Below are 26,118 nucleotides of genomic sequence, written 5' to 3' on the forward strand. Positions count from 1 at the left end.
GAAAACGAAGCATTCGTTTTTTGAACAAATATTGTTTAATAACTTTGTGCCACTGCTAGCATTCTGAGTTTTAGCTGGAAAAAAAAAATCTAAAGTCTGTCTGAAACATTTTGCTTTTCTAGGGCTGTTTTGTACATGTACTCATAGGAAGATTTCTGCAATATCTATGATTTTCCCATCCAAACTGTTTGCTTTCTAGAGTATGTACAACATGTGAAGCAAAGGCAAGTTACACAGTAATCTAACAATCCATACCCCAGAGCAAGCAGGTACTTTGAAAACTTGAACTTGGGACATCTAGAGGAAGAAACGGCAGACTGAAGATGGCTCCAAAAAGCGGAGCTGACAACTGCAGCAGAATGAAGAGCTGGCAAGTAGAATGGCTCTTCTGTAATTCCTCTCCAGACAAGGAGAGGACTTGAGATTGCCCACAAGTGCTCCAGACAGCTGTTCCTCACGAGGAGACTGCAACATAGTGGTCTCTGGTGGGTTTAAAACTCTTGGAGACAAGGGAATAGCCATCTTGCTCAAACTGTGGTTGGCGCCTTTGAAAGGACAATAAGTTTGCATACTCTCTTTCCTAATCACTTTCAGAAATTGCTTGTTAACTGCTTTTCAGCTATTATAAACTTTGGATCGACACGTTTGACAGCACCGGGTGAGTTTTCTTCTATCCTTAGTGAAAGAAAGTCTTAACTACAAGTTTAAGAACTCAAAACATTTTTTAAATAAACAAAAAGGTGATCAAAACATTGGTTTTAGAAAGTTACAAACAGACTAAGGGTCCAGATAAATTTGAACTAAGATTTTGGAATTAATTAAAAAGAATCCTTCCCAAGGGGAAATGCTTTTGATTTTTTTTTTTTTAAATGTAGTAAGATTAGATTTTAAAAATTGGACACTAGAAGGAACTAGAGGGAACTAAAGATTACAATTAAAGCAGAAGAACACATAAACTTGACTTACAATTACAGAATGAAGCAAAATATTTTAACATTGTACATGTTGTTGTTGTTTATTTGTTTAGTCGCTTCTGACTCTTCGTGACTTCATGGACCAGCCCACGCCAGAGCTTCCTGTCAGTAACACTGTACATACTGAAGGATATTTTTGAACAATGGACTCAGAGGTCAGTAGTGTCAACAGAGACATCTGCCTCTATGGAGAGACTGTGTCTAAAAGATGTTATGGAAGAGGAACAAGTTTTACCTGACAAGATTGAGACTGAGTTGAAAGTGGATTTACAAATGACAGGCTTCGTGAATGACATGGAAAAAGATGTTATACTGGACATAAAAAGAAACCGCCAAGGGTCTGTCAGCATCTACAGGTCCCGCCAGGGTCCAGCACAATCTGTAGGGGTTGGCCAAGCTCACCCAACCCCCCCCCCCGAAAATCTGCCAGGGTCTGCCTGGGTCCGCTGCTACCACCAGGTCTGCCGCTCCACCACATCGCCACTCCACCTGAGGGGGGGGGGGACTCCAGCCGTCTCTAATCCTGGCCGAAGATATTACAGGTCGGGGGACCCCTAAGTTGGTCCACAACACTCCCCCAAAAACCCCAGCTGATAGAAAAGGGGTTGGGGATCAGGGTCCCAGAGACCAGGCACCTCGCCCTCCAGAGCAGCAACTAGCATCCGCTCCCGGCCGCCATCTTGGTAAGGTACAATTATACTTGTGATGAAGATGGGAAGTCAATTCTTTATATATTTCTTTTATTTTTCTTTACTATATTATTTTTCTTTTCTCTTCCTTTTTTCTTTCTTTTCTGCTTCTACTTTCTTTTTATTCGTCTTTTTTCAGTTTGCAGTACTTTTTACTGTTGTAATTATAATCTTTAATACAATTACTATATAAAAAAGAAAACTTGAACTTCTCTGTTTTGAAACTTATTAATTATATTTTGATTTATCTGACATGCAAATGAGAATAAAATTAGAATGAAATTTTGATCTAAATGCAAAAGACTTTGTATTACTTAACCAGAAATATGCTTTTACCTTCAAACAAAAACTTGGGCTTTTATATACAGCATTTGTTTGCAGAGCTTCCACTGTTACTTGTATTTATTTGCCCTTTTCTCCTTTTAAATAGAAATGAAACCTCTGTATATATGGCTATGGGCTCTTCTGACGGCTCCTAGGATGGGCAGAAGGAAAACTAAGTCCAGCATTCAGAAAAAAGCAATGTAGGATATGGGGACAACCGGTCTTTAGGAATGCTCTTGGTCAAGAAGATACAGATAGACTTCACACAGTTCACATCTGATGAATCTGTACCATGTTTCTATCAATAACAGCACATAAATCCAATAAAACCCCTAGTTTTGTAATAAAGCCTCTTAAAGTCTCCTCTGAAGGTTAGTAAGTCACCAAAGGTGTTCAGGATATCCTTCCATGTCAGGTAATATATTGTTTTTACTACTAATCAATTCCTTTAGTATTTATTCCTTAAATGAATTAGGGCTGCCCTAAGAGGACCAAGGGACGCGGTGGCGCTGTGGGTTAAACCGCTGAGCTGCCGATCGGAAGGTCGGCGGTTCGAAACCGCGCGGCGGGGTGAGCTCCCGTTGCTCGTCCCAGCTCCTGCTCACCTAGCAGTTCGAAAACATGCAAATGTGAGTAGATCAATAGGTACCGCTTCGGCGGGAAGGTAACGGCGTTCCGAGTCGTCATGCTGGCCACATGACCCGGAAGTGTCTATGACAACGCCGGCTCCAAGGCTTAGAAACGGAGATGAGCACCGCCCCCTAGAGTCGGATTCGACTGGACTTTACGTCAAGGGAAACCTTTACCTTTACTAAGAGGACCAAAGCATTCTAGTTACACTGTATAATTTTAAAAAACAAGATAGTAATCTGTAGGCAATGTATGAGGAAAATTGTATTTTGTTTCACTGGTTTGTTGCTTGATTTTTAAATAGAAGCTTTATTTAGACTTTATCTTAATCAATTATTTCCTGTTCAAGGAAAAAAATAACAGATCTTTCCATTCCAGCTATTGACTGGAAACATCTGACAGAATTCACCTTATTTTCTCCATTGCTTTAGTTCACCTTTACAGATGACATTTTTTAAACTATAAAATGCTCTTCTCTGATAAAGTTTCTTGGTTCAACAGTTCTCTTTGCTCTATGATAAAATCTACATCCTTTGTTACTAATGCACACAATGCTATTGGTATGTGACTTTGTCTCAAGGCTGAGAAGAGGCTATAAATTTAGAAATCAATAGCTAACTCTATCAATATTCATTTTACTTTTTCAATACAAAATACAAAGGTGAAAGAGCAGTAAATAAGCCAGAGCGCTGAAATAAATTGGGTGTTCTTGTCACAATTAATAAATGTTTAACCAATAACATTTCTAGCTACAGTAGTCTACAGCCTTGTCACATATCTAAAAGTACACAGTCACACTGATGCTGAACACAGATTCAAAATCTACAGAAAACCTCATTCCAACAGCGTGTTACCTCCACCATGCTATCTATCTTCTGAACATGCATAACTAAGGCCATTCAACATACTGCATACAAAGACAGGGAAAACCATTTGTCATCAATTGACACTTAAGAATGTTCCAACTGAAACCTTTTCTTCATAGGCTAGCTAGGTTCATAAGCTTGGTATTAAGTGATAGATCTTATAGATCCAAATCTTTGTAATAAATTTGACAAAGATAAATAAATGAGACAGAAGAATTAAATCAGATTTATCCACCAATATGAAGTATGTCTTCATACAGTTACACATACCTTAATTATTTTTTGTTGAAGGGGGCACAATTGATTGGGATTAGAGTTACCATATAATGCCCCATAATACATTTCAGCATAGTCAAGTTATAATGACTACTAATTTGTTCTTTGTAGAACTGTGCAAAAACTGGTAGTAGAGAAAGAGTTTCAAGAATGTAGCTATTGTCTTCAAAGGGGCAGGTAGTAGCCAAATTTATGTGCTCCCCAAATACAGTCTGGAAGGTTAGAGGTTCTTTAGCAGATCTGAGCTTTTTGAAGAAGGTACAGAGAAAGAAACGGAGGGAAAAGCTTTGCCCTAAATCTTTTGTCCATGTCATCTCTGAAACATACCAAGCAAGAATAAAGGCAAATTCTATGCAAGTGCACAGTCCACTTTTAATAAAACTCAGAATCTACAGAAAATCCTCAAGATCAGAGGATATAGTTTTTAGATTAGTGTTAAGTCACAGTGTCATATTTCCTAGAAATATTATTGGCCCATGGCTTCTGCCATTTTATCATAAGCTATCTCAAAAATGAAGCAAATAACTCATCCATTATAAAAATATCACAAGACATTTGGGCCTTTATACCCAGGAGAGCAAGACTCTTGCTTTTTCTCTCACCCTTGATGTGGTTTCTAAGCAGTCCTTAGAACTCTTAAGTTTGAGCTGGAACAGCCAACTATTTCTGTCAGCACCTGAAAGGTAGCTTTCATTGGCAGATAGAGGTAAATGATTCTGCTTTACATTGTTAAGACAGGATTCTCAGGTGCTTGTAGGAGAGCTAGTTTACTAGATTACTGTGGAAATGGGGACAAAACTAAAAAAGGAAAAGTTTATTTGAGGTCATTTAATGAACACATGATTGAAACACAATTTGATGCAGAGTGATCATAGTTTATGCACTCAAATACACAGGAAGCTGCCTTATTCCAGATCAAACTATTGGTCCACCTAGCCTAGAATGGATTATATTAACTGGCAACAACAGTCTTTCAGGATTTGTAAGAGGAATATTTCAGCACTCCCTAAGGACGCTGGGGGTTGAAATGGTCCCTTTTAGTGTGGAAAGCAGGTGCTCCACCCCACAGCTACAGACTTTCCATTAAGTGTTATATTATTCCCTACCTCAAATGGTTCCTCTGTACTTAGTAGCATTTTCCTTTATTTCTATTCCATGACTTATCTTGTAGAGCAGTGATATCTTTAAGCTTTATTCGCATCTCAAGTTCATACTGGATTTCTAACTTAAAGGAAAATACACAGACACAAAACATCACTTGAACACTGTAAAACTGTGGCTATGGAAAACAACTTTTCTTTTATTTGGGCAAAATGCTTAGAAATGTTAATGTTCTTGTGGTATTATTAAAAATGTTATGTAGGTATATCAGTGTACACAACCACAATAAGATAATCATTTGTAAGACTGGAATAAAAGGTATTCTGAAATTAATTTTATGATGCTCATACATTTCACAAAATGACTTCCTTCTGTCACTTGCAAGTTGTGAAGTTAAAACCACCTTGTAGAAATAATTATATTATCCTCTCCTCAGCTATTAAGCATCTTTTCTTCTTATTACACATATGGTCATAGTCTTAGGGGCCTGACCTAGCCATTTTCGTTTTCTATGTTACTACCACCAAGGTGCTTTAGCAATATTTTTAGAGTGTTCTTGGTCTGGTGCTATCAGTGATGACTGAAATGCTGTGAAAATAAAAAGCCATTCTAATGGAATGCCAAAGTTAGATAACCCCAGGGAACAGCTCAATATCAGTGGATGGAAGAACGACATGACTATGTTCTTAACTTTCAAATGCACGCAGAAATAAGCCAATGATAAATTACAGACAGACAATTCATAGAAGTCATTTCAAAGATGTATTATGTATTGAATAAATACAGAGATTCTTCATATATATCTAAAAATGTAGTCCCTTCTGTGTGCATTAATGCAAATCTTGCATGGTGAACTCAGCACCTTATGCTTACAAACTAATATTAAGCTCTGAATAAGCAATACTCAAAATTAAGAACCAACCACATTTGATCTGTATGGCACAACAGAAAAAAATGGATTTAGACAGTTTCTCCAACATACGATGATATTTCTAATCACCCAATAGGGGTCATCAAGCAGACCAAGTTTTCCTGAAGGGAACAGTGGAGGAAGAGACAGTCTCGTGCATGAGATTAGTGCTCTTTGGACAAAATCAGTCTTATGGAATTAACATTAGCCATAGGACCAGATGTGCACTGAATTTCTTTGGATGAACAAGTTCTCTACCTGTAATGGTATGTGGGAAATACTTTGGGAGACTGGGCCAAGAGACGCTGCCTAGGGAATGGTCAGATAAAAGACAGCATAGCCCACAGCTGGATAGTGGGCAGGGCAAGAGGCTCAGAAGAGACCCTGCTTAGTTTCTTGGGCTGTAAAGGAGATGGTGGGAGAATTGTACTTTCAGACTTGCAAGATGCTGTTAATGTAGCTTTACAATAAAGTAGAAATAGCTCATCTGATTGTGTTTCCTGTCTTGTCTACCTAGTAAGGCTGACATCAAAGTTGCAAGTCTGAAAGTACAATCTATTGTGGGGAAAAACAGAAAAAAGGAACATTTTGAACTCCTAAATGAAAGTTAGAATTTGAATCAAATAAATAGGTGTGATCATATCTGTCCTTTCACTCTCTCTTTTTTCAGAATCTCTCGTCCCTCTCTGACATGTTTATCTTTGAAGGTTATAACCCATGATATGTTGCACACCTTTCACCTGACTTCATTAAAATCTGTCTTCCTGAAGTCCAAGGTACGTGATTTCTCCTTGCTTTTTGTCTTCTAGTAATTTTTAAATTCAACAAAACATGGCTGGTTTTCCTCAAGATGCCTCATAATTTCAATCTGTTAACCAATCCCTCTCTGTTGATCAGGATTAGGTTCAGAATAGCATTTTTCTTTTTCCATTTTCTGAAAACTGAAATAGTGACCAAGAGAGATCAGAAATCTGTTACGACTTCACAATCCTGAATTTGTTTTCAAGCAGATATCAGGGTAATTGAAGTCTGCTTTCTTGAGAATTTGATGAGTTGATTAAGAAAGGCATTGTCCATGTCCTCTGTCTCTGTAGTAAGTAGTAAGGCCAGTAGTAAGTTCCACAGTGGTATCATTTTTATTGCTTACTCCTTTTTATCTACTCAAATGCTTTCAACAAGATTCCACATTCAGGAACATGAACTACTTCACGAGCTCGCAGCTTCTTTACATACATTTACACTCAGTCTCCATTGGAGCTATTTCTTTTAACAAGTAATATCCTTCCATCCTTCCAGTTTTGCATTCCAGTTATAATTCTCATTTCATCACATTACTGTGATACCTGTGATATGCTTTCCTGTGTTAGTTTTCTAGTTGTTCCTGTTAGTTACCACATTCTGTGCACTGGTGAACAGGTGCTGGAGATGTCACTAACTTCTGTCCAAATCTTTCTTGATGACACCATCTTCTAGGACCAGCACCCTCCTAGAGCTTTATCACTGCCTGTAATATTTTGAAGTGTTTGTCCTCTTCTAGCAGTGTCTTTCATCCACACATGGATAAGCAAGAATGGGTATTGTTCAGTCAGTTTGGTGAGCCTTGGTAATCTTTTCACTACATGCTGGCTAGATGAACCAGGAATAAAGCATATTTTTTATTTCCCTGGACAAGTGCAGGCCATGGAGACCGTGGGTTCTAGCTAACCATTGAAGATCTCTACTTCTAAATACAGGCATAAGAAAATAGGCTATTCTTAAATTTATTTGTTGCTATGTATTTAGTTAAATTTAGTTATAAGGAAAGTAGTTAGCACAGGGTTGTGATGGAATGGGGAGAAGCTTTAATCTTTGCCTTATCTCCATGGTCCTGATCAGAATTAGCGCCTCCAATGAGGAATAAATTTTCTACATGATGAAATTGTTCAAAAGAATAGATCAGGGCCAATCACTGAGATAACTCAGATGACCTCATATTGTTATCCCCAACAAGCTGCTTTAGATCTTTCTTTCTTTTTTATTTACACTTCGGCTGCAATCACATGCACATTACTCAGAACCAAACCCCACTAAGGTCAATAGAATTAATTCCCTATTAATTAGTAATTCTCCCTAGGATTTAAAGGGACTGAAGCCTCAAAACTCCTTTGCCAACCCTTAAAAATACTTTAAAATTATTAAAGTGGGTATATATAGATAACATATATCATTATGCTGAATCTGCTTACCAGTAGGCCCTGGCATTGGTGCTGCTTTTCTCCTTCGTTTGATATCACCCATACATAAGGATCCTAGATGGACACTTGTCTGTCTGCAATCAAATAAGAGATATGTAGGAGAATGGTAAGCAAATAGTTACATGGGGAAATTAATATAATAAAGTCCGTGATACAGTCAAAACAATCTCAGTAAAGACGGAAATATGCAATTCCTTCTAAAACTGAAATCTAATCAAGTTTCTTGATAAATCGGAAGCAGAAGTGATATAAATAACTGGAGAAATAAATAATGTACTTTAATACTTTAAATTTGGCAGCCTTTCTGACTAAACAGAAAAAGAAGCAAACGGCAGCCTTTCATAAGATGTAAACTTGTAGTAAACAAAGTCATTTTTTAAAAAAAATTGCCTTGAGTTTTAAAACAAATGCTAAAAGAAATGAATTTTGTTTCATTTTCAAGTTGTTTATCATAACTTATCAGATCCTCCCCCCCTCAAAAAAAACACCTTTACATTAATTATGGATTGGTGAAGAACAGCTGGGTGTCTTTAAGAGTAGTTTCTGTCTTTTTTGTTTGGTGTTCCAGCATTTTTATATCAAGAACTGTGTGCACATGTGTGTGTATGTGGGGAAATCTTTTACAATCTTGTCTTCATACTGTTCACTGCTTTATAAATCACTTGTGACCCACATCCCTTAGTTGGATTCCCTCCCAACCCTCCTTTTTTTTAACCTGGGATCTTGAAGTATTCTGGATAAAACCTGGATTTAAGTATTCCAATGTTTTCATTGGGACCAACAAATATGCACTATGAAAAAGTAATTCTGACACATTAAATTATTGGATAGTGGGGACTCTGATTAACTATGAGAATTAGTTGCTTCAACTCTGTCTGCTTCTAAAATTGAGTTGGTCTTGCCAGGTAAACCAGATAGGAATCACACCCAGATGAGCTAATTTGACTTTATTGTAAAGCTACATTGACAGATTCTTGCAAGTCTAAAAGTACAACTCTCCCCCCCTTCCCCCATCTGCTTTACAGCCTGAGAAACTAGCGAAGGTCTCTTCTGAGTCTCTTAACCTGCCCACTATCCAGCTGCAGGCCATGCTGTCTTTTATCTGACCATTCCCTTGGCAGCGTCTCTTTGCCTAGTCTCCCAAGGTCTTTCCCACATAACATTACAACTTGATACACAATTCTCCAAAAGTTTAATAGTTCATTAAAGACATTAATGAGGTCATGAGAATTCCACAAGATCAGAACTGACAGAGTAATTTAACCAATATATTTAGTTTTTAACAGAAACAAAATGAAACACAGCAAACCAAAAAGACATAAATTCAGTATCATGTATTATATATAGCATTCATGCATGAGTGGGAAATTCCATGTCAGCTATTCATACTGTGTCTAAACAATGTGCTTTTCACATTGTTCGGGATAATATCTGATGTAGGAAATCGAAAGCTTCTGTACAAGAGGGACTTTGAGTATCTTTTGGTTCAAAAACTGATCATACAGACTTGGAGCTACAAAAGACAGGTTTAATTGTGTATGTTCTCTCAGGAAACATATAATTTGTCCACTGTATCCTATAATATTTGTTGCACCAACCACAGTCTTAAGTTGTAAAGGATGCCAACATTCTAGCCAATTGGATTTCATGGAGTGTTAAATTAATGTTTTAAATGAGTGGAAAGATTATAAATGATAACTGAATATTATATGAATTTAATATAGCTTAAGCTTTCCTCCTTTTCTCAGAGCAGCTCCTAAAATTATTATACAACATCAAAAGCAGTGGATTTCTAGATATAGTTCAGGCTAAGACTGCTATAATGAAGAGAGTCTGAGAAGGCATGAAAAAGAGGGAAACCAGAATTCAAATAGGATGAAAGATAAAATTAATAAAGTCAGCCAATTGAACCTGAAGACCTTAGCAGCAGGAATAACAGCTAGCTCTGCTTAAGTAATTCTGCTCATATTGATTATCTGTTACACTGCATTGAGATATCTAGATTATTGATCAGTTAGATTATGGAACTTAGATTCCCCTCTTGCTTCTCGCTTGGCACATACAATGAAGTTGCAGCAAACAACACTAAGTAAGGACTACTTTGTTATAGTTGTCACCCTTTGTGCAAAACATAGCAGTTGCTTTTTAATTTAAAATCAATGAATGTGTGAAAGGCAGCTCTATTCCTTCAGCATAAATGAATCATTTGTCTCTGCAAAGCATAGCAATTTGATCACTAACCAAGGTAAGAATATTTATGGTGGGTATCAGTAGTTTTTCTTTTTGCTACTGTTTTGAGGACAAGGGATTTCCAGCAGGCTGAAAACAATTAAATACTATGATAAGAAATGGAAAATGCAATAGTAATTATTAAAAATCTCCCCTGCCCTCTCCAATAAAACACAGAAGTTAACAGCTATTCTGCATGTTGATATTGTATCTCATGGTGAAAAGTCAATCTAAAAAACAATTTGAAGTGGGGTGGGGTTTGGTTTATGTACACACAATGTTTTCCTCAAATTGCAATCCTTCTATAGTAATAGTAATCTATTTCTATGAACAGCTATATGAATAGTACCTGGGGGATTCTGTCTTATAGCCAAAAGCAGAAGAATGAGTGAGTCCATTTGCACATCTAGTTTTCACTGTAAATGGTGCTTCTGAAGTTGTCTTTAAATGTTTTATGATATAAACAATTCTTTTTTAAGGATAAGACTGTGAATGCTACCCAAAATATTGAGCTTTTAATAGAGGTTAGATGCTACAATCATCTTTGAGCATAAACTCCATCTCCCCTCAGAGAGAAGCAAACGCCTGTGAGCAGGAAATGAGGTAGGAGCAGAAGCTGCAATTATAACTGTAACCTCTTTAAATAATGTATTTATACTGTTTTAATGATATGTTACTTTTCCTAGTTATATAAGCTTCTCTCAAAACCCCCTTGGCAGACATTTACTTTTTGAAAAAAGAATCTAAGCAAAAAAAGCCCACAATAAGATTAAATTAATATTTACCAAAAATATTAATGTCTTGCCTAATTATACATTTCAAATACCTTCAATGGGACCTGGGAAAACAAAGTGTCACTCAACAGCTTTGCCTGTATGTTCCTTAGGATGAAACTGTAGCTTTGAAGATTAAAAAAAGCTAATTCCCTTGATTCCTCTCTATTTATCCATAAAGAGCTGCAAGCTATCACTAATAAACAGTGTTCTGGCAGGGAGCTCAGGATACTAGATGGCAGGGCTAGAGAACTTGTTAAGACCACCTTGCCTGAAAACCTGGCTGTTGACATGCTGGTGATAGGGACGCGAGCAAGTTGTGTCAACGAGAATAATTCTAAAGGAAGGACAACAGAAACTTGTCGCCTCTTTGCACACATTTACAAACAGTGCTTTCCAGAGTATTAAGCCTAGTTAAAGCTGCCCCCTGGATAAAGAGTGTTCTGAACAGCCTCAGACAAGCTCAGAAGACAAACAGATGCGACTAGGGTCCCTGGCATTTGGCAAGAACACTCATTGTCACTAAGAAGGATATAAGCCTCGACAGGGCATCAGCTGCACAACTGCGAAGCAGGCCTGCAAGTATCCTGGTGGCAACACAAGAGAATTGTGGCAAAGGGGAAAAAAACGGCTGGAAAAGCCAGGCTAGTGTGAACTTACACGAGTAGGGCAAACATATACTGCTTATTCTCATGTCTTCTGACATTAAGCAAAATCAGCAAACAGAAGATTGGGAGAAAATATTCACGTGTAAGTTTTTAAAAAAATAATACACAGTGTTTGCTTTCCTTATGTGGCAAATTACAAGAGTAAGTCGAGTAACAGACGAAATTCTGAGAGCAGACACCAGGAAAAAATTACGATACTGAAAATGTATTAGCAGCTATTGCTACATCAGGCATTTTTTTTAAAAAAAAACAAACTGATTTATCCATGTATACGCTATTTGATGCCAACACAACTGCTTTCTTCCCTTTTGAATATCTATTTCCTTTATAATTTAATTCCATACTTTATTATGTTGCACAGCAAATATTTCTTGTAACTTGCCCAAACAATTCTTACCACCCCTGTACTCAAAACTCACAGAATTTGGTTGCTGTTTTAATTTTTAGAGTCTCCTAAACTATATATGACATTAAAATGTTATTAACACTACATGCATCTTTTAATAACTATGAACAGTAACTCTTATAGTCTATCAATGAGGACTGAAACTATAACAAGCAGATTAGTTTGACGCATTCCACTTTGGTTCCCAAGGATACTGTGCCTCTGAACCTGTATCAGAAAAGACGCCTCCACATACGCCAATGCAATCAGCACCTTTGAAGTGGCAAGTTTCTTAAAGATGAAAACTTTAGAAAGGTTATCTAAGACCGGGGAAACCATTATATGCAAAATTCTTACAGAGCTCACAAAATAGCCTGTAAAGTCCCACATTTGACTGATTGATGATTATGTGCAATCAAGTCATTTTGACTGCTAGCGACCACATAGATTTTCTCCATGATAATCTATCCCATGCCTGTTCTTTCATGTCTCCCAACTTTGACATAATTTGTATGTGGGTTTTTTTTACTGTAACACAACAGGAAAGTGGACAACACGCACAAAACTGGTATATGCTACATCAGTGTTTCTCAAGCTTGGCCACTTTAAGATGTGTGGACTTCAGCTGCCAGAATTCCCCAACCAGCAATCCTGTTCTACATTATAGTGGTGATGCAATATTCTTGGAAAGAGAATATTATAGTTTTTGTTCTCTTGTCATTCTGCTGGCTATTACATGATGGTGGGGAATTCTGGAAGATATCATCCAATACATCTGGAGTGGTAAAGATAGGAGAAGACTGGTATATCACATTCATACTGTACAGGCAAGGTTGCATAAAGAACTCTCTCCTAAACCGACAAACAAAAAGGGTAAGTTTAAAAAATGGAAAGAGGGGCATAAAACAAGTAGGATATCAAGAAACAGCCTGAATCAGTAAGGATGGGATCAGAAAGGCTAAGGCTCAGAATGAGCTGAGGCTTGCAATGAAGGGAAACAACAACAACAACAACAACAACAAAAGGCTTTCTTTGAGTATGTGTGGTACAAGAGAAAAATTAAGGAAATGGTTGGTCTGCTGGTTGAGAGGATGGCAAGATGGCGAAAGACAAGACGACCAAACTGTTTAATTCCTATTTTGCATCTATCTTTTTACAAAAGGAAAAATTGATCCAACCTGTTAGAAGGTGCATCATGGGATGCAAAATAGTTTTCTTTGCTATGAGTTCTTAAACATTTCAATTAAATAGATATTTATTTATTTTTTAAAAAAAGCACCTGCTGCATATTTTCCCAGTTCATAAACTTTAAAAGAACCAGAAGCTTTTTTATCTTATGGCATCTGGACTCTCTGCTGGAATTTAAAATTGAGGGGGAAAAAAGTTGGTAGAAGAAATGAAAATAGTGTTTATCTTATTCAACATGAAAACTGCATGGATAGCACTTCTGAACAAGTGATTCAGAAAGGATTGTATTGCAGTGCATTGTATCTTAATTTCTTTTTCTTGTATTTTTTTTTCAAGAAGCAAACTGATTTCACTCCATACTTGGTTTTACCTCATTGTTACCAAGAGTTCCACCTAATTAAAATCATGAAATTCTCTGAAAAGAGGAACAAAATCCTGGCACACTATCAATGACTTCCTGCAGATGGCTCTAGAACCTTTTGATTTTTTTTCTTCCTTTTTTTCTGCTGCTGGATCACAGTCTCGATAAGAGTTAGTATCAGAGATAGCTTTGAAAAGATAGTGCTAGACTTTTCTTCATCCCCAAAATGATAAAAAAGCACTTTTGGTAAGAAGGATTTTATTTTGCTATATGAGGTAAAAAACAGAACACAACCTGATCTCTTCATGTATTTTCATTTATTGTAAACTGTAAAACTGAAGCCTTAATTAATTAAATAATTAAGTTTAATCCTAAATAGATTTTTGTAGGATTACACTCCAGATACATTAAATGTTCAGGCATCCTCTATTCTGTTCTTTACAATTGTCCACCCAAGGGGCATGCACACATACAACTATATGGGAAATGTATACTGATTAATTTTCTAGGCTGCCTTGGGTATCTAACATGCAGGGCATCAATGCATTAAAGAAACAAACCAATCTGTGTAAGTGGATGAGCAATACTTAATCTTGATTTCAAGGGGGATAAAGATGGCATATCAGTGTGCAATTTAAACTTAATACATTTAGCAAATATGTTAACAAGTATAACAAGTATACATGATATAAATGTATTATATCATGTAACATTAAAAATCCATGTTGCTTGTGAAACAGATTTCTTTTTCTATATAAATTGCAGCTTACAATAAGAATATTTATGCAGTTTATTAATGGCAAATTCTTATTTCTGGTGAAATGAAGTTTCACCAACAGGCATATTATTGGCTGACCATTCACTTCTTTTCTTTTGATCTGGTGTGTGTGTGTGTGTGTGCGTGTGTGTGTTAGATTCTTGAATTTAACAAGGGTGATCTGCATAAAATGTTGCCGTGTTTAAACATGCATGTCTTCTGTGTTCTAGCCAGTTCTTCTCAATTCCATTTGTTTCTACCTAGAACAGGGACAGTGCATTTAGTGAGAACTAAGTCTACTAAGTCTTCATTGAGGAAGTTAATACTCTTTCTCAGGAGCTCCATTTTGGTTAAACAAGTACAAAAACTAAGCACTTTAGTTTCCCCAAAAATATTTATCATATTTCTATTCTATGAGACTGTCAAACAAAGCAGAACATACGTGAAACAAAGTATATCAATTCACATTTCCTTGGCTAATGGAAAAGGGTGCTTTTATCTTCTATGAGAGGATATCAGCTTTCCTCTCATGACAAATCTATACTCCATGAAGAATTTTGCATGCAACAGAGTTTTGACAAAGCTAACAATGTGGCAACTACTGTATCATCTCCTAGATATCAAAGGAAACCACTGGATCCAGGAAAACCACAAGCTGCATCTCATTTACTGGGAGAGTGTAATTCTAATGAGAAAAATATGTAAAAACCTTTCTTGGAGAGGCAGAATTCTTAAATAACATTTTCTCTGACTTGAATAATAAGATTACATAATGGACATGAGATACAGAGCTGTGTGCCATCTACACAAAGATATGTTAGCTCAAATCTCTGGTTGATGTTTCTTATAGGTGTTAAACAAAGCTGTGGAAAGTAGTAACAAAGGACCATAGCAAAAAGCCACCCACAAAAGGATGGAATAGTAGTTTTCCAAGATCATGTTCTGGGATTGACAGAACAGGAATGGAATTGCCAAAGAATAGTCTTTCTTTAACTCATCCATTCCAAGAATGGTATGGCTAAACACAAAAAAACTTACCACCATTACACCGACTTCTGGGGACAGATGTGTCCCTTGATCACAGAACTTGTGGCCCTTACGAGCCGTAAGGAGCCCTCCCCAATTTTCACCAAGTTGGTAAAGATCAGGTCAGCTACCTGAAAGGAATAATATCACTGGTGTCCCAACTGATAATGGCCAGCAGCCTGCAGTAAATTGCTATGGAGAAGCCATATATTTCTCTTAGTGATTCTGTTTCTAGACCACTGAGAAAAAAAATGCAGGAAGGAGAAGGTGTAGATGGGAGAGGGAGAGGCATATCTACAGTAAAGGGGTTTGCATGTGCATGTGACCCAGCAATATTTATGACCCTTAAGAGCTGAAAAAAGTTGTCCACTCCATAGTTGTGTATTTCTCCTTGTCCCCTCTCTTCTTTCCTGGTGAGGCTATGAGAATTGTGGAAACATCTCGGTATGCAGCCTGTCATGTAGTCTGAGCCAGCAAGCTGTAGATAAGGGTTTGAACTTGCCCTCTTTCAAGGAAAAGCTTTCAGGCTCCTTCATGCACCTTACCACAAAGTGAAACAGGAGAGGAGAAAGCGTAAGTCCAATACTTATTATGGCTTGTGCACATTGACACTACAATACAGCTAATTGTTTCTAGATTTTGAGTACTCTGGGTTTCAAAACCAGCTAAACTTTCCAACCTCTAATTTGTAAATTGGATTAAAAAAAAGTGCTATGTTTTACTGATACTTAAGAACAATCAATTCTTTGAAACTGAATGTTATCTCTTCATTACAGATCCTATAAAATATCTTATTTGCATATCTTATCCGTTGCTGTTATTTTTCAAGGTAGTATTCTGATTTAAAATTGTGGTTTAAAACATTCATAATTGGTTTTAAAATGTAATTTAAAAGTCAGCTATTATCTTGAAAAGAAAGAAAGGTAATAGATCACAAGATATATATTTTCCCTTCTGCCACATGGTAGTTTCACCTAATTAGGCTATCTGAATCAAGAATGTGAAAAAATGCAAAACAAAAAAAATCAAGAAGGTATAAAACCATGAGAGCAGTGAAGCTTTGTTATTTGCAGGTGGAAAAAAGGAAATTACACCAGTTAGGAACAGAGATAGTTGATATAGAAGACATTCCTTGAAATGCAACATTGTCTAGCTATATTATCCTATAATTTTAAAATTACTGATGCACAAATAGATTGTCTTCCACATGTTATATGTGTGCAGCCCATATGATGATATACTGTGCCCTTCTACTGCCATTCACATAATGGATTTTTGTTCACAGTTCTGTTCACCAAAACTGCTTCAACTGAAAGGTAGAAAATACACAATTTATTTGAAGGCTAAAACTAGACTGCAGCTTAGAAGCTGTGATACCAAACTAGAAACGTGGAAAGTTCTTATGGGAATTGCAGGTATTCCCATAACATTCCCAGGGAACTTTCCCTGGGAATCCCCTGACCCTCACAATGATCATTTGCAATAACACCCAGGTCTGTCTTATGTAAGTTGCTCCTCAGCACCGTTAACCAATATGTGTGTACTTCAATAGTCCAATCAGAATTTGAAGACCTTGACGTAAGTGTCTGGAAATACCTAATCACTTGTTTCACAGACCAAACTTCTCCATGGTAGTAGGAATGATTCCTTAGTAGCCTTTCACCAAGCATATCCCACTTTTTTTTTGGTAACATGTTGCAACCTATAGAGTTAAATGTTGGTACAGGGCAGGGCTAGTTATATTATGAAAAGAAATGTCTCCCTGGAATTAATACTGTAGAATTCAGGACAGGCCCCCTACAAGGCTTTTCCTCTGGGTCATCTAGACAGCATAAACCTTAGGCTCATTCTCTTAATTTTCTGAGAATTGTCATATATTTGATAAACATGGAGAACATTTACAAATTGGGACAACTGCTTCTTTAAATAAAAGGTATCCCCCCTCCTCAATGTTGACATTACATGTCTTACTTCTTTGACTGTTCAGTCAAATCAGTTGATAGAAATCTCATGCATTTTTCATAACAAAATGTAACACATTATTATCTAACTATTTTAGCTTAGAATGATAGTTGCACTCCTAATACCTATAGATGTTATTTTTACAGGTGATATCTTGGCAACCTGTACAAAATTTCTACCACAAAGAAGGTAGAAGATGGAAAGAATATGAAATTCCTTATTCAGACTGCATGCCGATTTAGTACAGAATGACATAGACTACTTCCTTAACATCATAGAATTTATGGAAGACTTAAGATCTCACATCAGCGGCTTCAAGTGACCTCCAAATAATATGTTGCAGCATACAAATAGTAATTGCATCCTACCAAAAGAAATACTTTAAGGAAGTTTTTTTTTTCCTCAGAAATGTGCACAGTTGTTTTGAATGCAACATATTACTCAGTTTTATACCAGAAAAGGAAACAAAACTGTAAAGAGATTTCTGAATACATTCTTCTGTTATTTAAAAAAATAATACTGCAGAAGCACTTCCATATAAAAGAATTCCTCTTCAATCACAAAGTTGCATAAATAATTTGTATTTATCTTATAAGAGTTTATCTTATTATTGTGCTTTTAAATATATAGGGTGGAATACAGAGAAAGTAATAGTTGAGTTGTTCATTAAAAAAAATTAAGCTGTCTGTTACTACTGTATCTTTCAAAGGAGATATTAAGATGCAGAAATCAGCAAAGTTCTCTGTAACCTAAATCAAATCAAATCTTTATTACAGCCAAAGACCAGCATAAGGAGGGTGGGGTACAGTCAGTTAAAAGCATTGAAAATACATTAAAATCTAAAGAATAATATAAAAGCATGCACGCATGCGTGTGTGTGTGAGCGCATATGTATCACAAAAGTCTAAAAGAAAAGAAAAAAATCTAAAAGGAACCTAAATATTCTGCAACCAGATATTTCCATCTACAAGCTTTAAAAATTAAATGTTTTCTTCCTATGAGGTAGAAAACATGACCTTTGGCCAAGTCTTTCAGCCTTTAGATCAGCCTTTTTCAACCTTCTGACCCTGGAGGAACCCTTGAAATATTTTTCAGGCCTCAGGGAACCCCTGCACATTCAGGCTCAAATATAGGCCAGAAGTTACAAAATTGTTATTTGTTTCATGCGTAGACCACAGTGCTCTTAAACTAAAAATAAAGAACAAAACTTACCTCTCTAATGTGAAGTTGCCTGAATTTGAAATATTTTTTTAAATAAATTGTGATCTCCCAGGGAAACCCTAGTGACCTCTCGCGGAACCCTAGGGTTCATGGAACCCTGGCTCAGAAACCCTCCTTTAGATCCTTAAGAGGTACAGTAAGGATAAAATACCCCTTAGAGGAACTGTGGGACATGTAACACATTTGCAAAGGAATTACCAAGCAATTTCTAATTGTGTTTTGTCTTTCCCTATCAGGTCCTACAAGAAGCATGTAGAATAATTTGCCCTTATTAAAAAAATATCATTGTTTCTAAAACAAATGCACTTGAAAATAGACGTGGATGTTATGGTTATGTGGAACAGAGCAAGTGTAATCAGAATCCTACACTGGATTTAGCTATTGGCCTGCCTAGTTATGAAGCCTTTCCTCAGGCTTAGTTAGAATGATGACATCATCAGCATAACACAGACTGAAACATCTGTTTTCACACTGTTCAGAGTGCTATCGTATTAACCAAGAAAAGCTTTGACTATCCCTCTTTATATACCTAAATGTTAGATGTGGTAGAAGAATTCAACCCTGAGATACGTCTTTCATTTTATTCCAGCATATTAAGATTAAGGCATTAACGCCAATATATTTGTTTTACAAGGAACAGTAACAAATGTGACCATGAGTGGAGGGGAGGGGGAAACACCCTTTTCTTTTGCTAGAAGACTTGTCTCCATGCATGGCACACTAACACCTCCTAGCTGTTCCAAGCCTTATTCAAACTCTGAGCCTGTTGTAGAGTCACCCGCAGTAAGCAGGTTTCATTTTATTTAAGAAAGAAAACCTGCCAGAAAATGAAGTCCAACTGTAGAGTTATTCTTAATGTGCTCCATCACTGGGCCTCTAGAGACTCATGAACTTTATGCCAACCAAAAAAGATTTTTAAATATCTGTATTAGAGTCTTGCTGTCCTCAGAAAGGATAATGCAGGGTTTTTTTTTTTTCTTGCTTCTAATTAGTAATTTAAGCATATGTTCAGCATTTAACTCTAAATGTTTGCCTTTTCCCCAAGCTCTAAGACAGCTGTCCAAGATGTGAATGCCTGAAAGCATTTAAATATCAACATCTGCTGAATTATGTTAATGGAATGTAATATAATTGGGCATGAGCTGGAATTGATCAGAAGTATATGACGAAGACCAAGGCAAATCTAAACCAATATCTCATCTTACAAACAAGTCACAGGTAACAAAAATCTGATGTTAATCAACTAACATGATCAGAGCACAATATTCAGAATGCCAAGGCTCAAAAATCTATGAAAATATTAAGGAAAAGCATTTAAAACAGAATCAAAGATAAATAATTCTTGTATAAATTTCCTACTACTGTGGCATAGGACTTCATTTTTTAAATTAAATTCTAATTAAAACAAAATATTCTTTGTTAAGGAACAATGCATAAAAGAGACAACTAGCTTAAAATAAAGTTGTTTCTACTTGCGAAGTACAATTCCCTTGAGAATTCTAAAATCGGGTGCTACTATATCACTCCCCTCTCTCCACATTAGAAAGTTTATGTCATCAAATTTTGTTTTTTGCTTTTGTTAGCCAAATCACATCATCCTTCCTCCCCTCACAGTCACTCCTCTCGCTTTTGAAAAGTTTTTATTAAATAATATTAGAAATAATTATAACAAAAAAGCTTGTAGTGAAATGATTAAGATAGTAATTGTATCTGTGGTTTAAATCTGAAAAAGGCTTGACTAAAAATAGTATTAATAGGCTTGATAGGACCAGGTTCTTTCCAATTCATGCTGTCAACTAATCATTTTATATCAATGATCAGCTTACCCCCCTCAAAACTGCTCTGCAGCAAATATAGGGGTTATACAAAAGACTGCAGGATGGGTGAAAAGGAAGGAAATATTCTAGTGTAAGGCCATGAAAGATAGCAAGATAACAATTTATCTTGTTACAGTTTCCTACAGAATTTTTATTTAGGATTTTAAAATCCTGAAACAACCTATTTATTTATATATTCGCTATAGGGAATCAATCTGGATTCTTCTTCTTCTTCATCATCATCATCATCATCATTTTTTATTTTGGTGAAAGACCAGCATAAAAAATAGAAACTTGACTCAACCCTCATCATGCCTGTTTCAAGCTGTAAGCGTGCATTTGAAACGCATCGAGGCATCTGGAGTGCTGCTCTAATGAATTTGGCTTGTACTCTTTTGAGAGGTGTAAAACATGAGGATGGGAGGCAATTTACTGCTTATGTTTTATTATATTGCAGGTTTTACTGGGATTCCAGAGCGCCTCTCATTTACCCTCATAGAGCAAAATGCCCTGGGCATGGGGGGGCGGGGGCTGCTTCTGTATGCAAACCCTCTTCTTGGACCAGTCAGATCCCAATTCCTTGGAGGTTGCAAGGAATCAAACAACACCACCATAAAGAGAACATCAATTTTGATGTTTTCTATGTATGGGCATCTGGCATTCTTACATAGCATCATGACTGCTAAGCTAAAAAGACCTAAAACCTGAACTAAATGTAGAGCTGTTAAGAAGGAACTGGTAAGTTCCTTTATATCCCATCAATGGATATCTATTTCAGTCAACAAATGACAGCAATCAGAAGTTATCAGCTTCTGTCTAATTTTAACAGCAGTATATCAGAATTTGGCAATCTCCAAGGAATTGGGATCTGACTGGTCCGAGAAGAGGGTTTGCATACAGAAGCAGCCCCCGCCCCCCCATGCCCAGGGCATTTTGCTCTATGAGGGTAAATGAGAGGAGCTCTGGAATCCCAGTAAAACCTGCAATATAATAAAACATAATTGCCCTCCATCCTCATGTTTTACACCTCTCAAAAGAGTACAAGCCAAATTCATTAAAGCAGCACTCCAGATGCCTCAATGTGTTTCAAATGCACACCTACGGCTTGAAACAGGCATGATGCGGGTTGAGTAAAGAGTGTGTTTAGCCTCTCTAAACCTTTAGCTAAAGCTCAAATTCTATCCCAAGGGCCTTGCACCTCTCATCCCTTAGGACAATTTTCAGTCCACATGGATCAAGGCCATTGATTCAAACCTTTTGAAGCTAGGATACTCCCCATCTACAGTCCTTGAGATGGACTTCAACCAAGCCAAACAAGAACTGAAACAAAGGACAAAGGGTTCAGAGAGGCAAGCAGATACAGGGAAGGCTCTATTCTTCCTGTCTCCAGCGCACAACAAATATATTGCTTCTGCAGCTAGTTATCTCACACAGCTTGAAATACCCAGCCATTGGAGAGCCTTTTCTTTAGCTCATTGTCACGCTCTCCCCACTGTGGTATTGGAGAGTAAATATAAAAAAATAACATTGGCTGCAAGGCTTTGTCCTTGTGACTCTGGAGAGGTGGAAACCATAGACCATGTTCTTCTGCACTGCATATTTTATAGAGACATTCATACCAAACTCATCATACCCCTGATTAGTAAACGCCCTGGTCATACAGATTCTGACTATACTCAACTGCTGCTTATAGATGAAAACTCTATTGTCACAGAGCAGGTAGCAAGGTTCTGTGCTGCAGCAAGGAAGATTCGTCAGACCCTGATGGGCTAATTTCTGTAATGCATTGTATGTAATAATAAATCATTGAAATTTACTTTTTATATATATATATAACATAGTGGTAATTTTAGATACTCGTATTTTACAGTTTATACTTAATATATCCTTAATGTCTATATTCTTATTTAGTATAGGCTGTATCTTAGATTGCACATAGAGTCTAGTTAGATAGTCTATAAATGTATTTTAATTTTTATCCTCCTATTTTATCCTACGTTGTTATCATTTTAAGATAGACTATGTATATTTCACAGAACTTTATCCTTGTACTGGTCTAAGACTGCAATAAATGATGAACTGAACTGAACTAAGCAGTAAATTTTAGAGCGGTGTTTCTTAACTTTGGCTACTTTAAGCTGTGAAGACTTCAACTCCCAGAATTCCCCAGCCAGCCATGAAGTCCACACATCTTCAAGTGGCCAAGGTTGAGAAACACTGTTCTAGAAGATCAAATAAGGATTACTTTAATTCTATTTGTTACATCTGTGGAACAAAAATATAGTCATCTGGATTATCAAGAGAAAATGAACCACCTTTCATTTTAAAAGAGATTTCCACAAACCTGATGGGAAAAAAAGTATTACAACCAGAATAGAAGTTTTTGTTTTGATCTCCCTTCAACCCCAATTTTTATTTTTCAGTATCTTATGATTACAGAATATCAAAGTAAAAGATACTATAAATATACAAATATAACTGGGTCCAGATATGAAAATAATCTGAAGCTCAATAAAGCTATACAGTATGTGTTAAAAAGAAAATGAGTAAATATGAGGTAAGTTTAAATAAACACTTCCCCCAAATAGATTATTGATTTTAATTCTACATTTTCCTTCAGTATCATTCAACCTGCCGATTGGAGCAGTTTTCAGATCCTCCAGAGATCAATTTTTTTGGAAAAAAAAATCAACTGTGTTAGTTTAGTAATGGATTCACTGGCCATGAAATCTGTCTCTTAATATTTCTGTCAACCCTTTGATTCACACTGTAACTCTCATTTCTAATATTGTGAACAAAACAAAGGTATTAGGTTGCACTTGTAAAAAATATGTGATAAACAGAGGAATTGCTATTTAATTCAGGGGAGAACAAGTCTCATTTTAAAGACCATTGTGGTGCTTACAGATGGCTGCATTGCTGTCCCTGTTGCCAAAAACATAGCACAATAATAAATGGAGTATAAGCATTACTGTCCCTAAATATGCATATGGAGATAAATAGATAGCAGATACACAGACACAGAAGAGATACAAAAAAGAAACAAGTATTTGATACTTATTTATTTCATTCTTTATGTATTAACTTGTCTCTGAATCATGGATCACAAAGATTATATTCTGTGTTATCTGTGCCTCCCTCTTAGCAGTCAGAGGCAGAGAAGAGTTGCAGTTTAATAAGTCAGATGAAATCACTCCATCTCACTGTATGATCAGCAATTCATCAATTAGGTAAAACATTAGCTTGTTATTTAATTGTAATGTAAACTATAAACTGCATTGTATAGTAAACTTACCTGCTGGCTGTTTTCACTGAACTGTTCTTCTTGTGTCCTCTTTCTGATCGGTTATCTCGTAATAGCTGAAGCTACATAAAGCATTCAGAATTTATATGAAAAACGAAGTTTGCATGTTTAGAAGTACCATATGTCTTAGCTTTATTATGCTTTTGTGCTTTCTTCAAGGAGACTAATCAATGAGACTAATTATCTTACAGGTCGACAGTTGGCAATACACTGAAACCTTAACATCAGTTTTTATTTTATTTCCATGTAATTATGACTATGTTGACACAGTATTAGGTTACCCATTCCTATAGTAGTTCCCACCTACTCTGCTGCTGTGACCAGATTTCCCTGCAACCTTTGTGCTGGGCAATATTTCCTTGCAAATCATAAGGAAAGCTTTTCATTGTCCGATCCAAGTTAAAACTAACATATTTGAAGTGGGAAATACTACTCCTTTCCCTAGTCCTTTTCTTTCTCAAAAGAAACTCCCACTTCCCTGAGAGCAGAGGGTGAAAAGCAGAGCAAGAGAGACACTGCTGCAGAAATGGCTCCACTATGTTATCACTTCTTCACCCCATATTGTTTTTCCTTAGAATTAATTATGGCTTTACCATGAGCTACCAATTCCTGCATTCTTTTTTTTGCCATCTTCAACAGAATTTTGGCTAACTTAAAAATTACTTGAATCTGGCATTCTCAGCAGGAATAACTAAATTTATTTTTATTTTATTTATTTTTTATCCCACCTTTATTATTTTTATAAATAATTAAACAGGATTTGCTAAGTTACCATGTTGTAACAACCAGACTATTTAGAATTCCTCTTAATTTTATCTTTCAAATAAGGCAGCATGTTTGCAATGTGAGATAATTCTCCTAAATTAAAATATATATTTTTTAAAAATCTGCATTTAAATAATAAAGTTGTATATTATTCACCGCCCAGGGTCACTGGTTTGAGATGGGGAGCTATACAAATTGAATGAATAAATGAATGAATGAGTGCATAAATAAATGAGTGAACAACACATAACTATGGGCACAGCTATGTTTACTCACTATCAGAAAGACCAGTCTCAAAATATTACTTTAAGGAAGAAGGATTCAAGAGTCAATTGGGAAAGGGAAATTATTACAAATATTTAATTGTGCTCTTTATCAACTGTTTTCTTAAAAAAATAAACAGAATTTCAGATTGTAAAAGCAGTAACAAGAAAATGATGGCAGCTCCAAAAGAGTAAGAAAAGAGATGTTCAAAAAGATATGACATGAATTCCAGAGAATGAAATAATGTGAGCAGTGGGTTTTGACAGAGACTTTGATCATTTTGTAAAACATCTTTCTGGATGGTTCAGAGAGACCTACTAATTATTCCTATCACATTTTTCACAGCTGCTGTGTCTTGATCAATATATTCATATAGTTATCTATTCCCCATGACTCAAAGTTTCCAGGTCAATCATTGCCAGTTCAGACTGTATGAGTCTGCATATTTGAAGCTTGGATTCTTTGCTTCAATGTGCATCACGTTACATTTACATATACTGAACTGAAATTTACATTCTGTTGCCCCCTCACTCAATACAGATTTTTGGAACTCTTTTCAGTCCAGATCAGTGGAAGGAGTGAGCCACGGTTAGGATTAATGGCAGCAGCAATGCACAGAAGGATGGGCATAGGGAGCTCCCACTGCAGATGGTAATTAGTCTTAAAACATATTTGCAAAATTAGTGTCCACAATTGTTTTAGTTTTCTGATTGTTTTGAGAGGCAGTCTATAATAATTTTAAATCTACAACTGTGGAAACAGAATCTTTTTAATATACTGTAGTTATGAAAACTACTTTATAAATTCTATTCTGTGTTTCAGCTGTGGAACACTGTGATCAGGAATCTTTATCTTCCCTAAAACACCCCTGTCACTCCTGTTCCTATCTATTTCTTGTTAACAGTTTTAGTCATTATCAGTTTTAGAGACTTGAAGCCTCTTTATAGTGACTTGGTAATATATGCATTGCCGTGCATACTGTAACAGTCTGAAATCAAAGCGAATTTTCTACAGGCCTCTTTTTAGTATGACTGTACAAGATTTGTGAATGCAGGGAGGATTCTCAATCTGTGTAAGAGTTGAGGTGGAGCTGATAGATCTGGAGTTAATACACATGGCGCTGTTTTGCCTGCATTGTTCTTTGAATTATTTCTCAAGGGAGCACATATACTTTTGCATACTTGACTGAAACATTCTTTGAGTAAAAGGAACTGCTGATAATTGCCAGCTCTACCATGCCATACCCAGGAGGCTTTCATAATGAGCTATTTGCTGCTAAACATCTTCAGTCACTCATTTTCAATACAAAATGAGGAGATTTTGCTCCTTCTTTTACAAACTGGTGTCCCTATTGCTCCAGACAAGTGACAGTTAAATTCCTTCAAATATATAAA

The 26,118-nt window shown here is 36.3% G+C and overlaps 1 protein-coding gene across 4 annotated transcripts in view; it reads right to left on the reverse strand.

The window, feature by feature from the left end:
- GPATCH2 (G-patch domain containing 2) overlaps positions 1-26,118 on the reverse strand; it is a 108,762-nt gene that overhangs the window by 8,644 nt on the left and 74,000 nt on the right. For 2 of the 4 annotated variants that reach the window (XM_063303552.1, XM_063303544.1), the window contains exons 8-9: positions 23,687-23,757; positions 7,996-8,078 (exon numbers count right to left, since the gene is read on the reverse strand). In XM_063303552.1, coding sequence (XP_063159622.1) covers positions 7,996-8,078; positions 23,687-23,757 — 154 coding nt within the window. Of the gene's footprint in view, positions 1-1,999; positions 2,139-7,995; positions 8,079-14,533; positions 14,626-23,686; positions 23,758-26,118 lie in introns of those variants that run through there. The other 2 variants (XR_010067935.1, XM_063303566.1) reach the window with 2 other exon arrangements.

Source organism: Candoia aspera, chromosome 1, assembly GCF_035149785.1.
Source record: "Candoia aspera isolate rCanAsp1 chromosome 1, rCanAsp1.hap2, whole genome shotgun sequence".
Lineage (NCBI taxonomy): Eukaryota > Metazoa > Chordata > Lepidosauria > Squamata > Boidae > Candoia > Candoia aspera.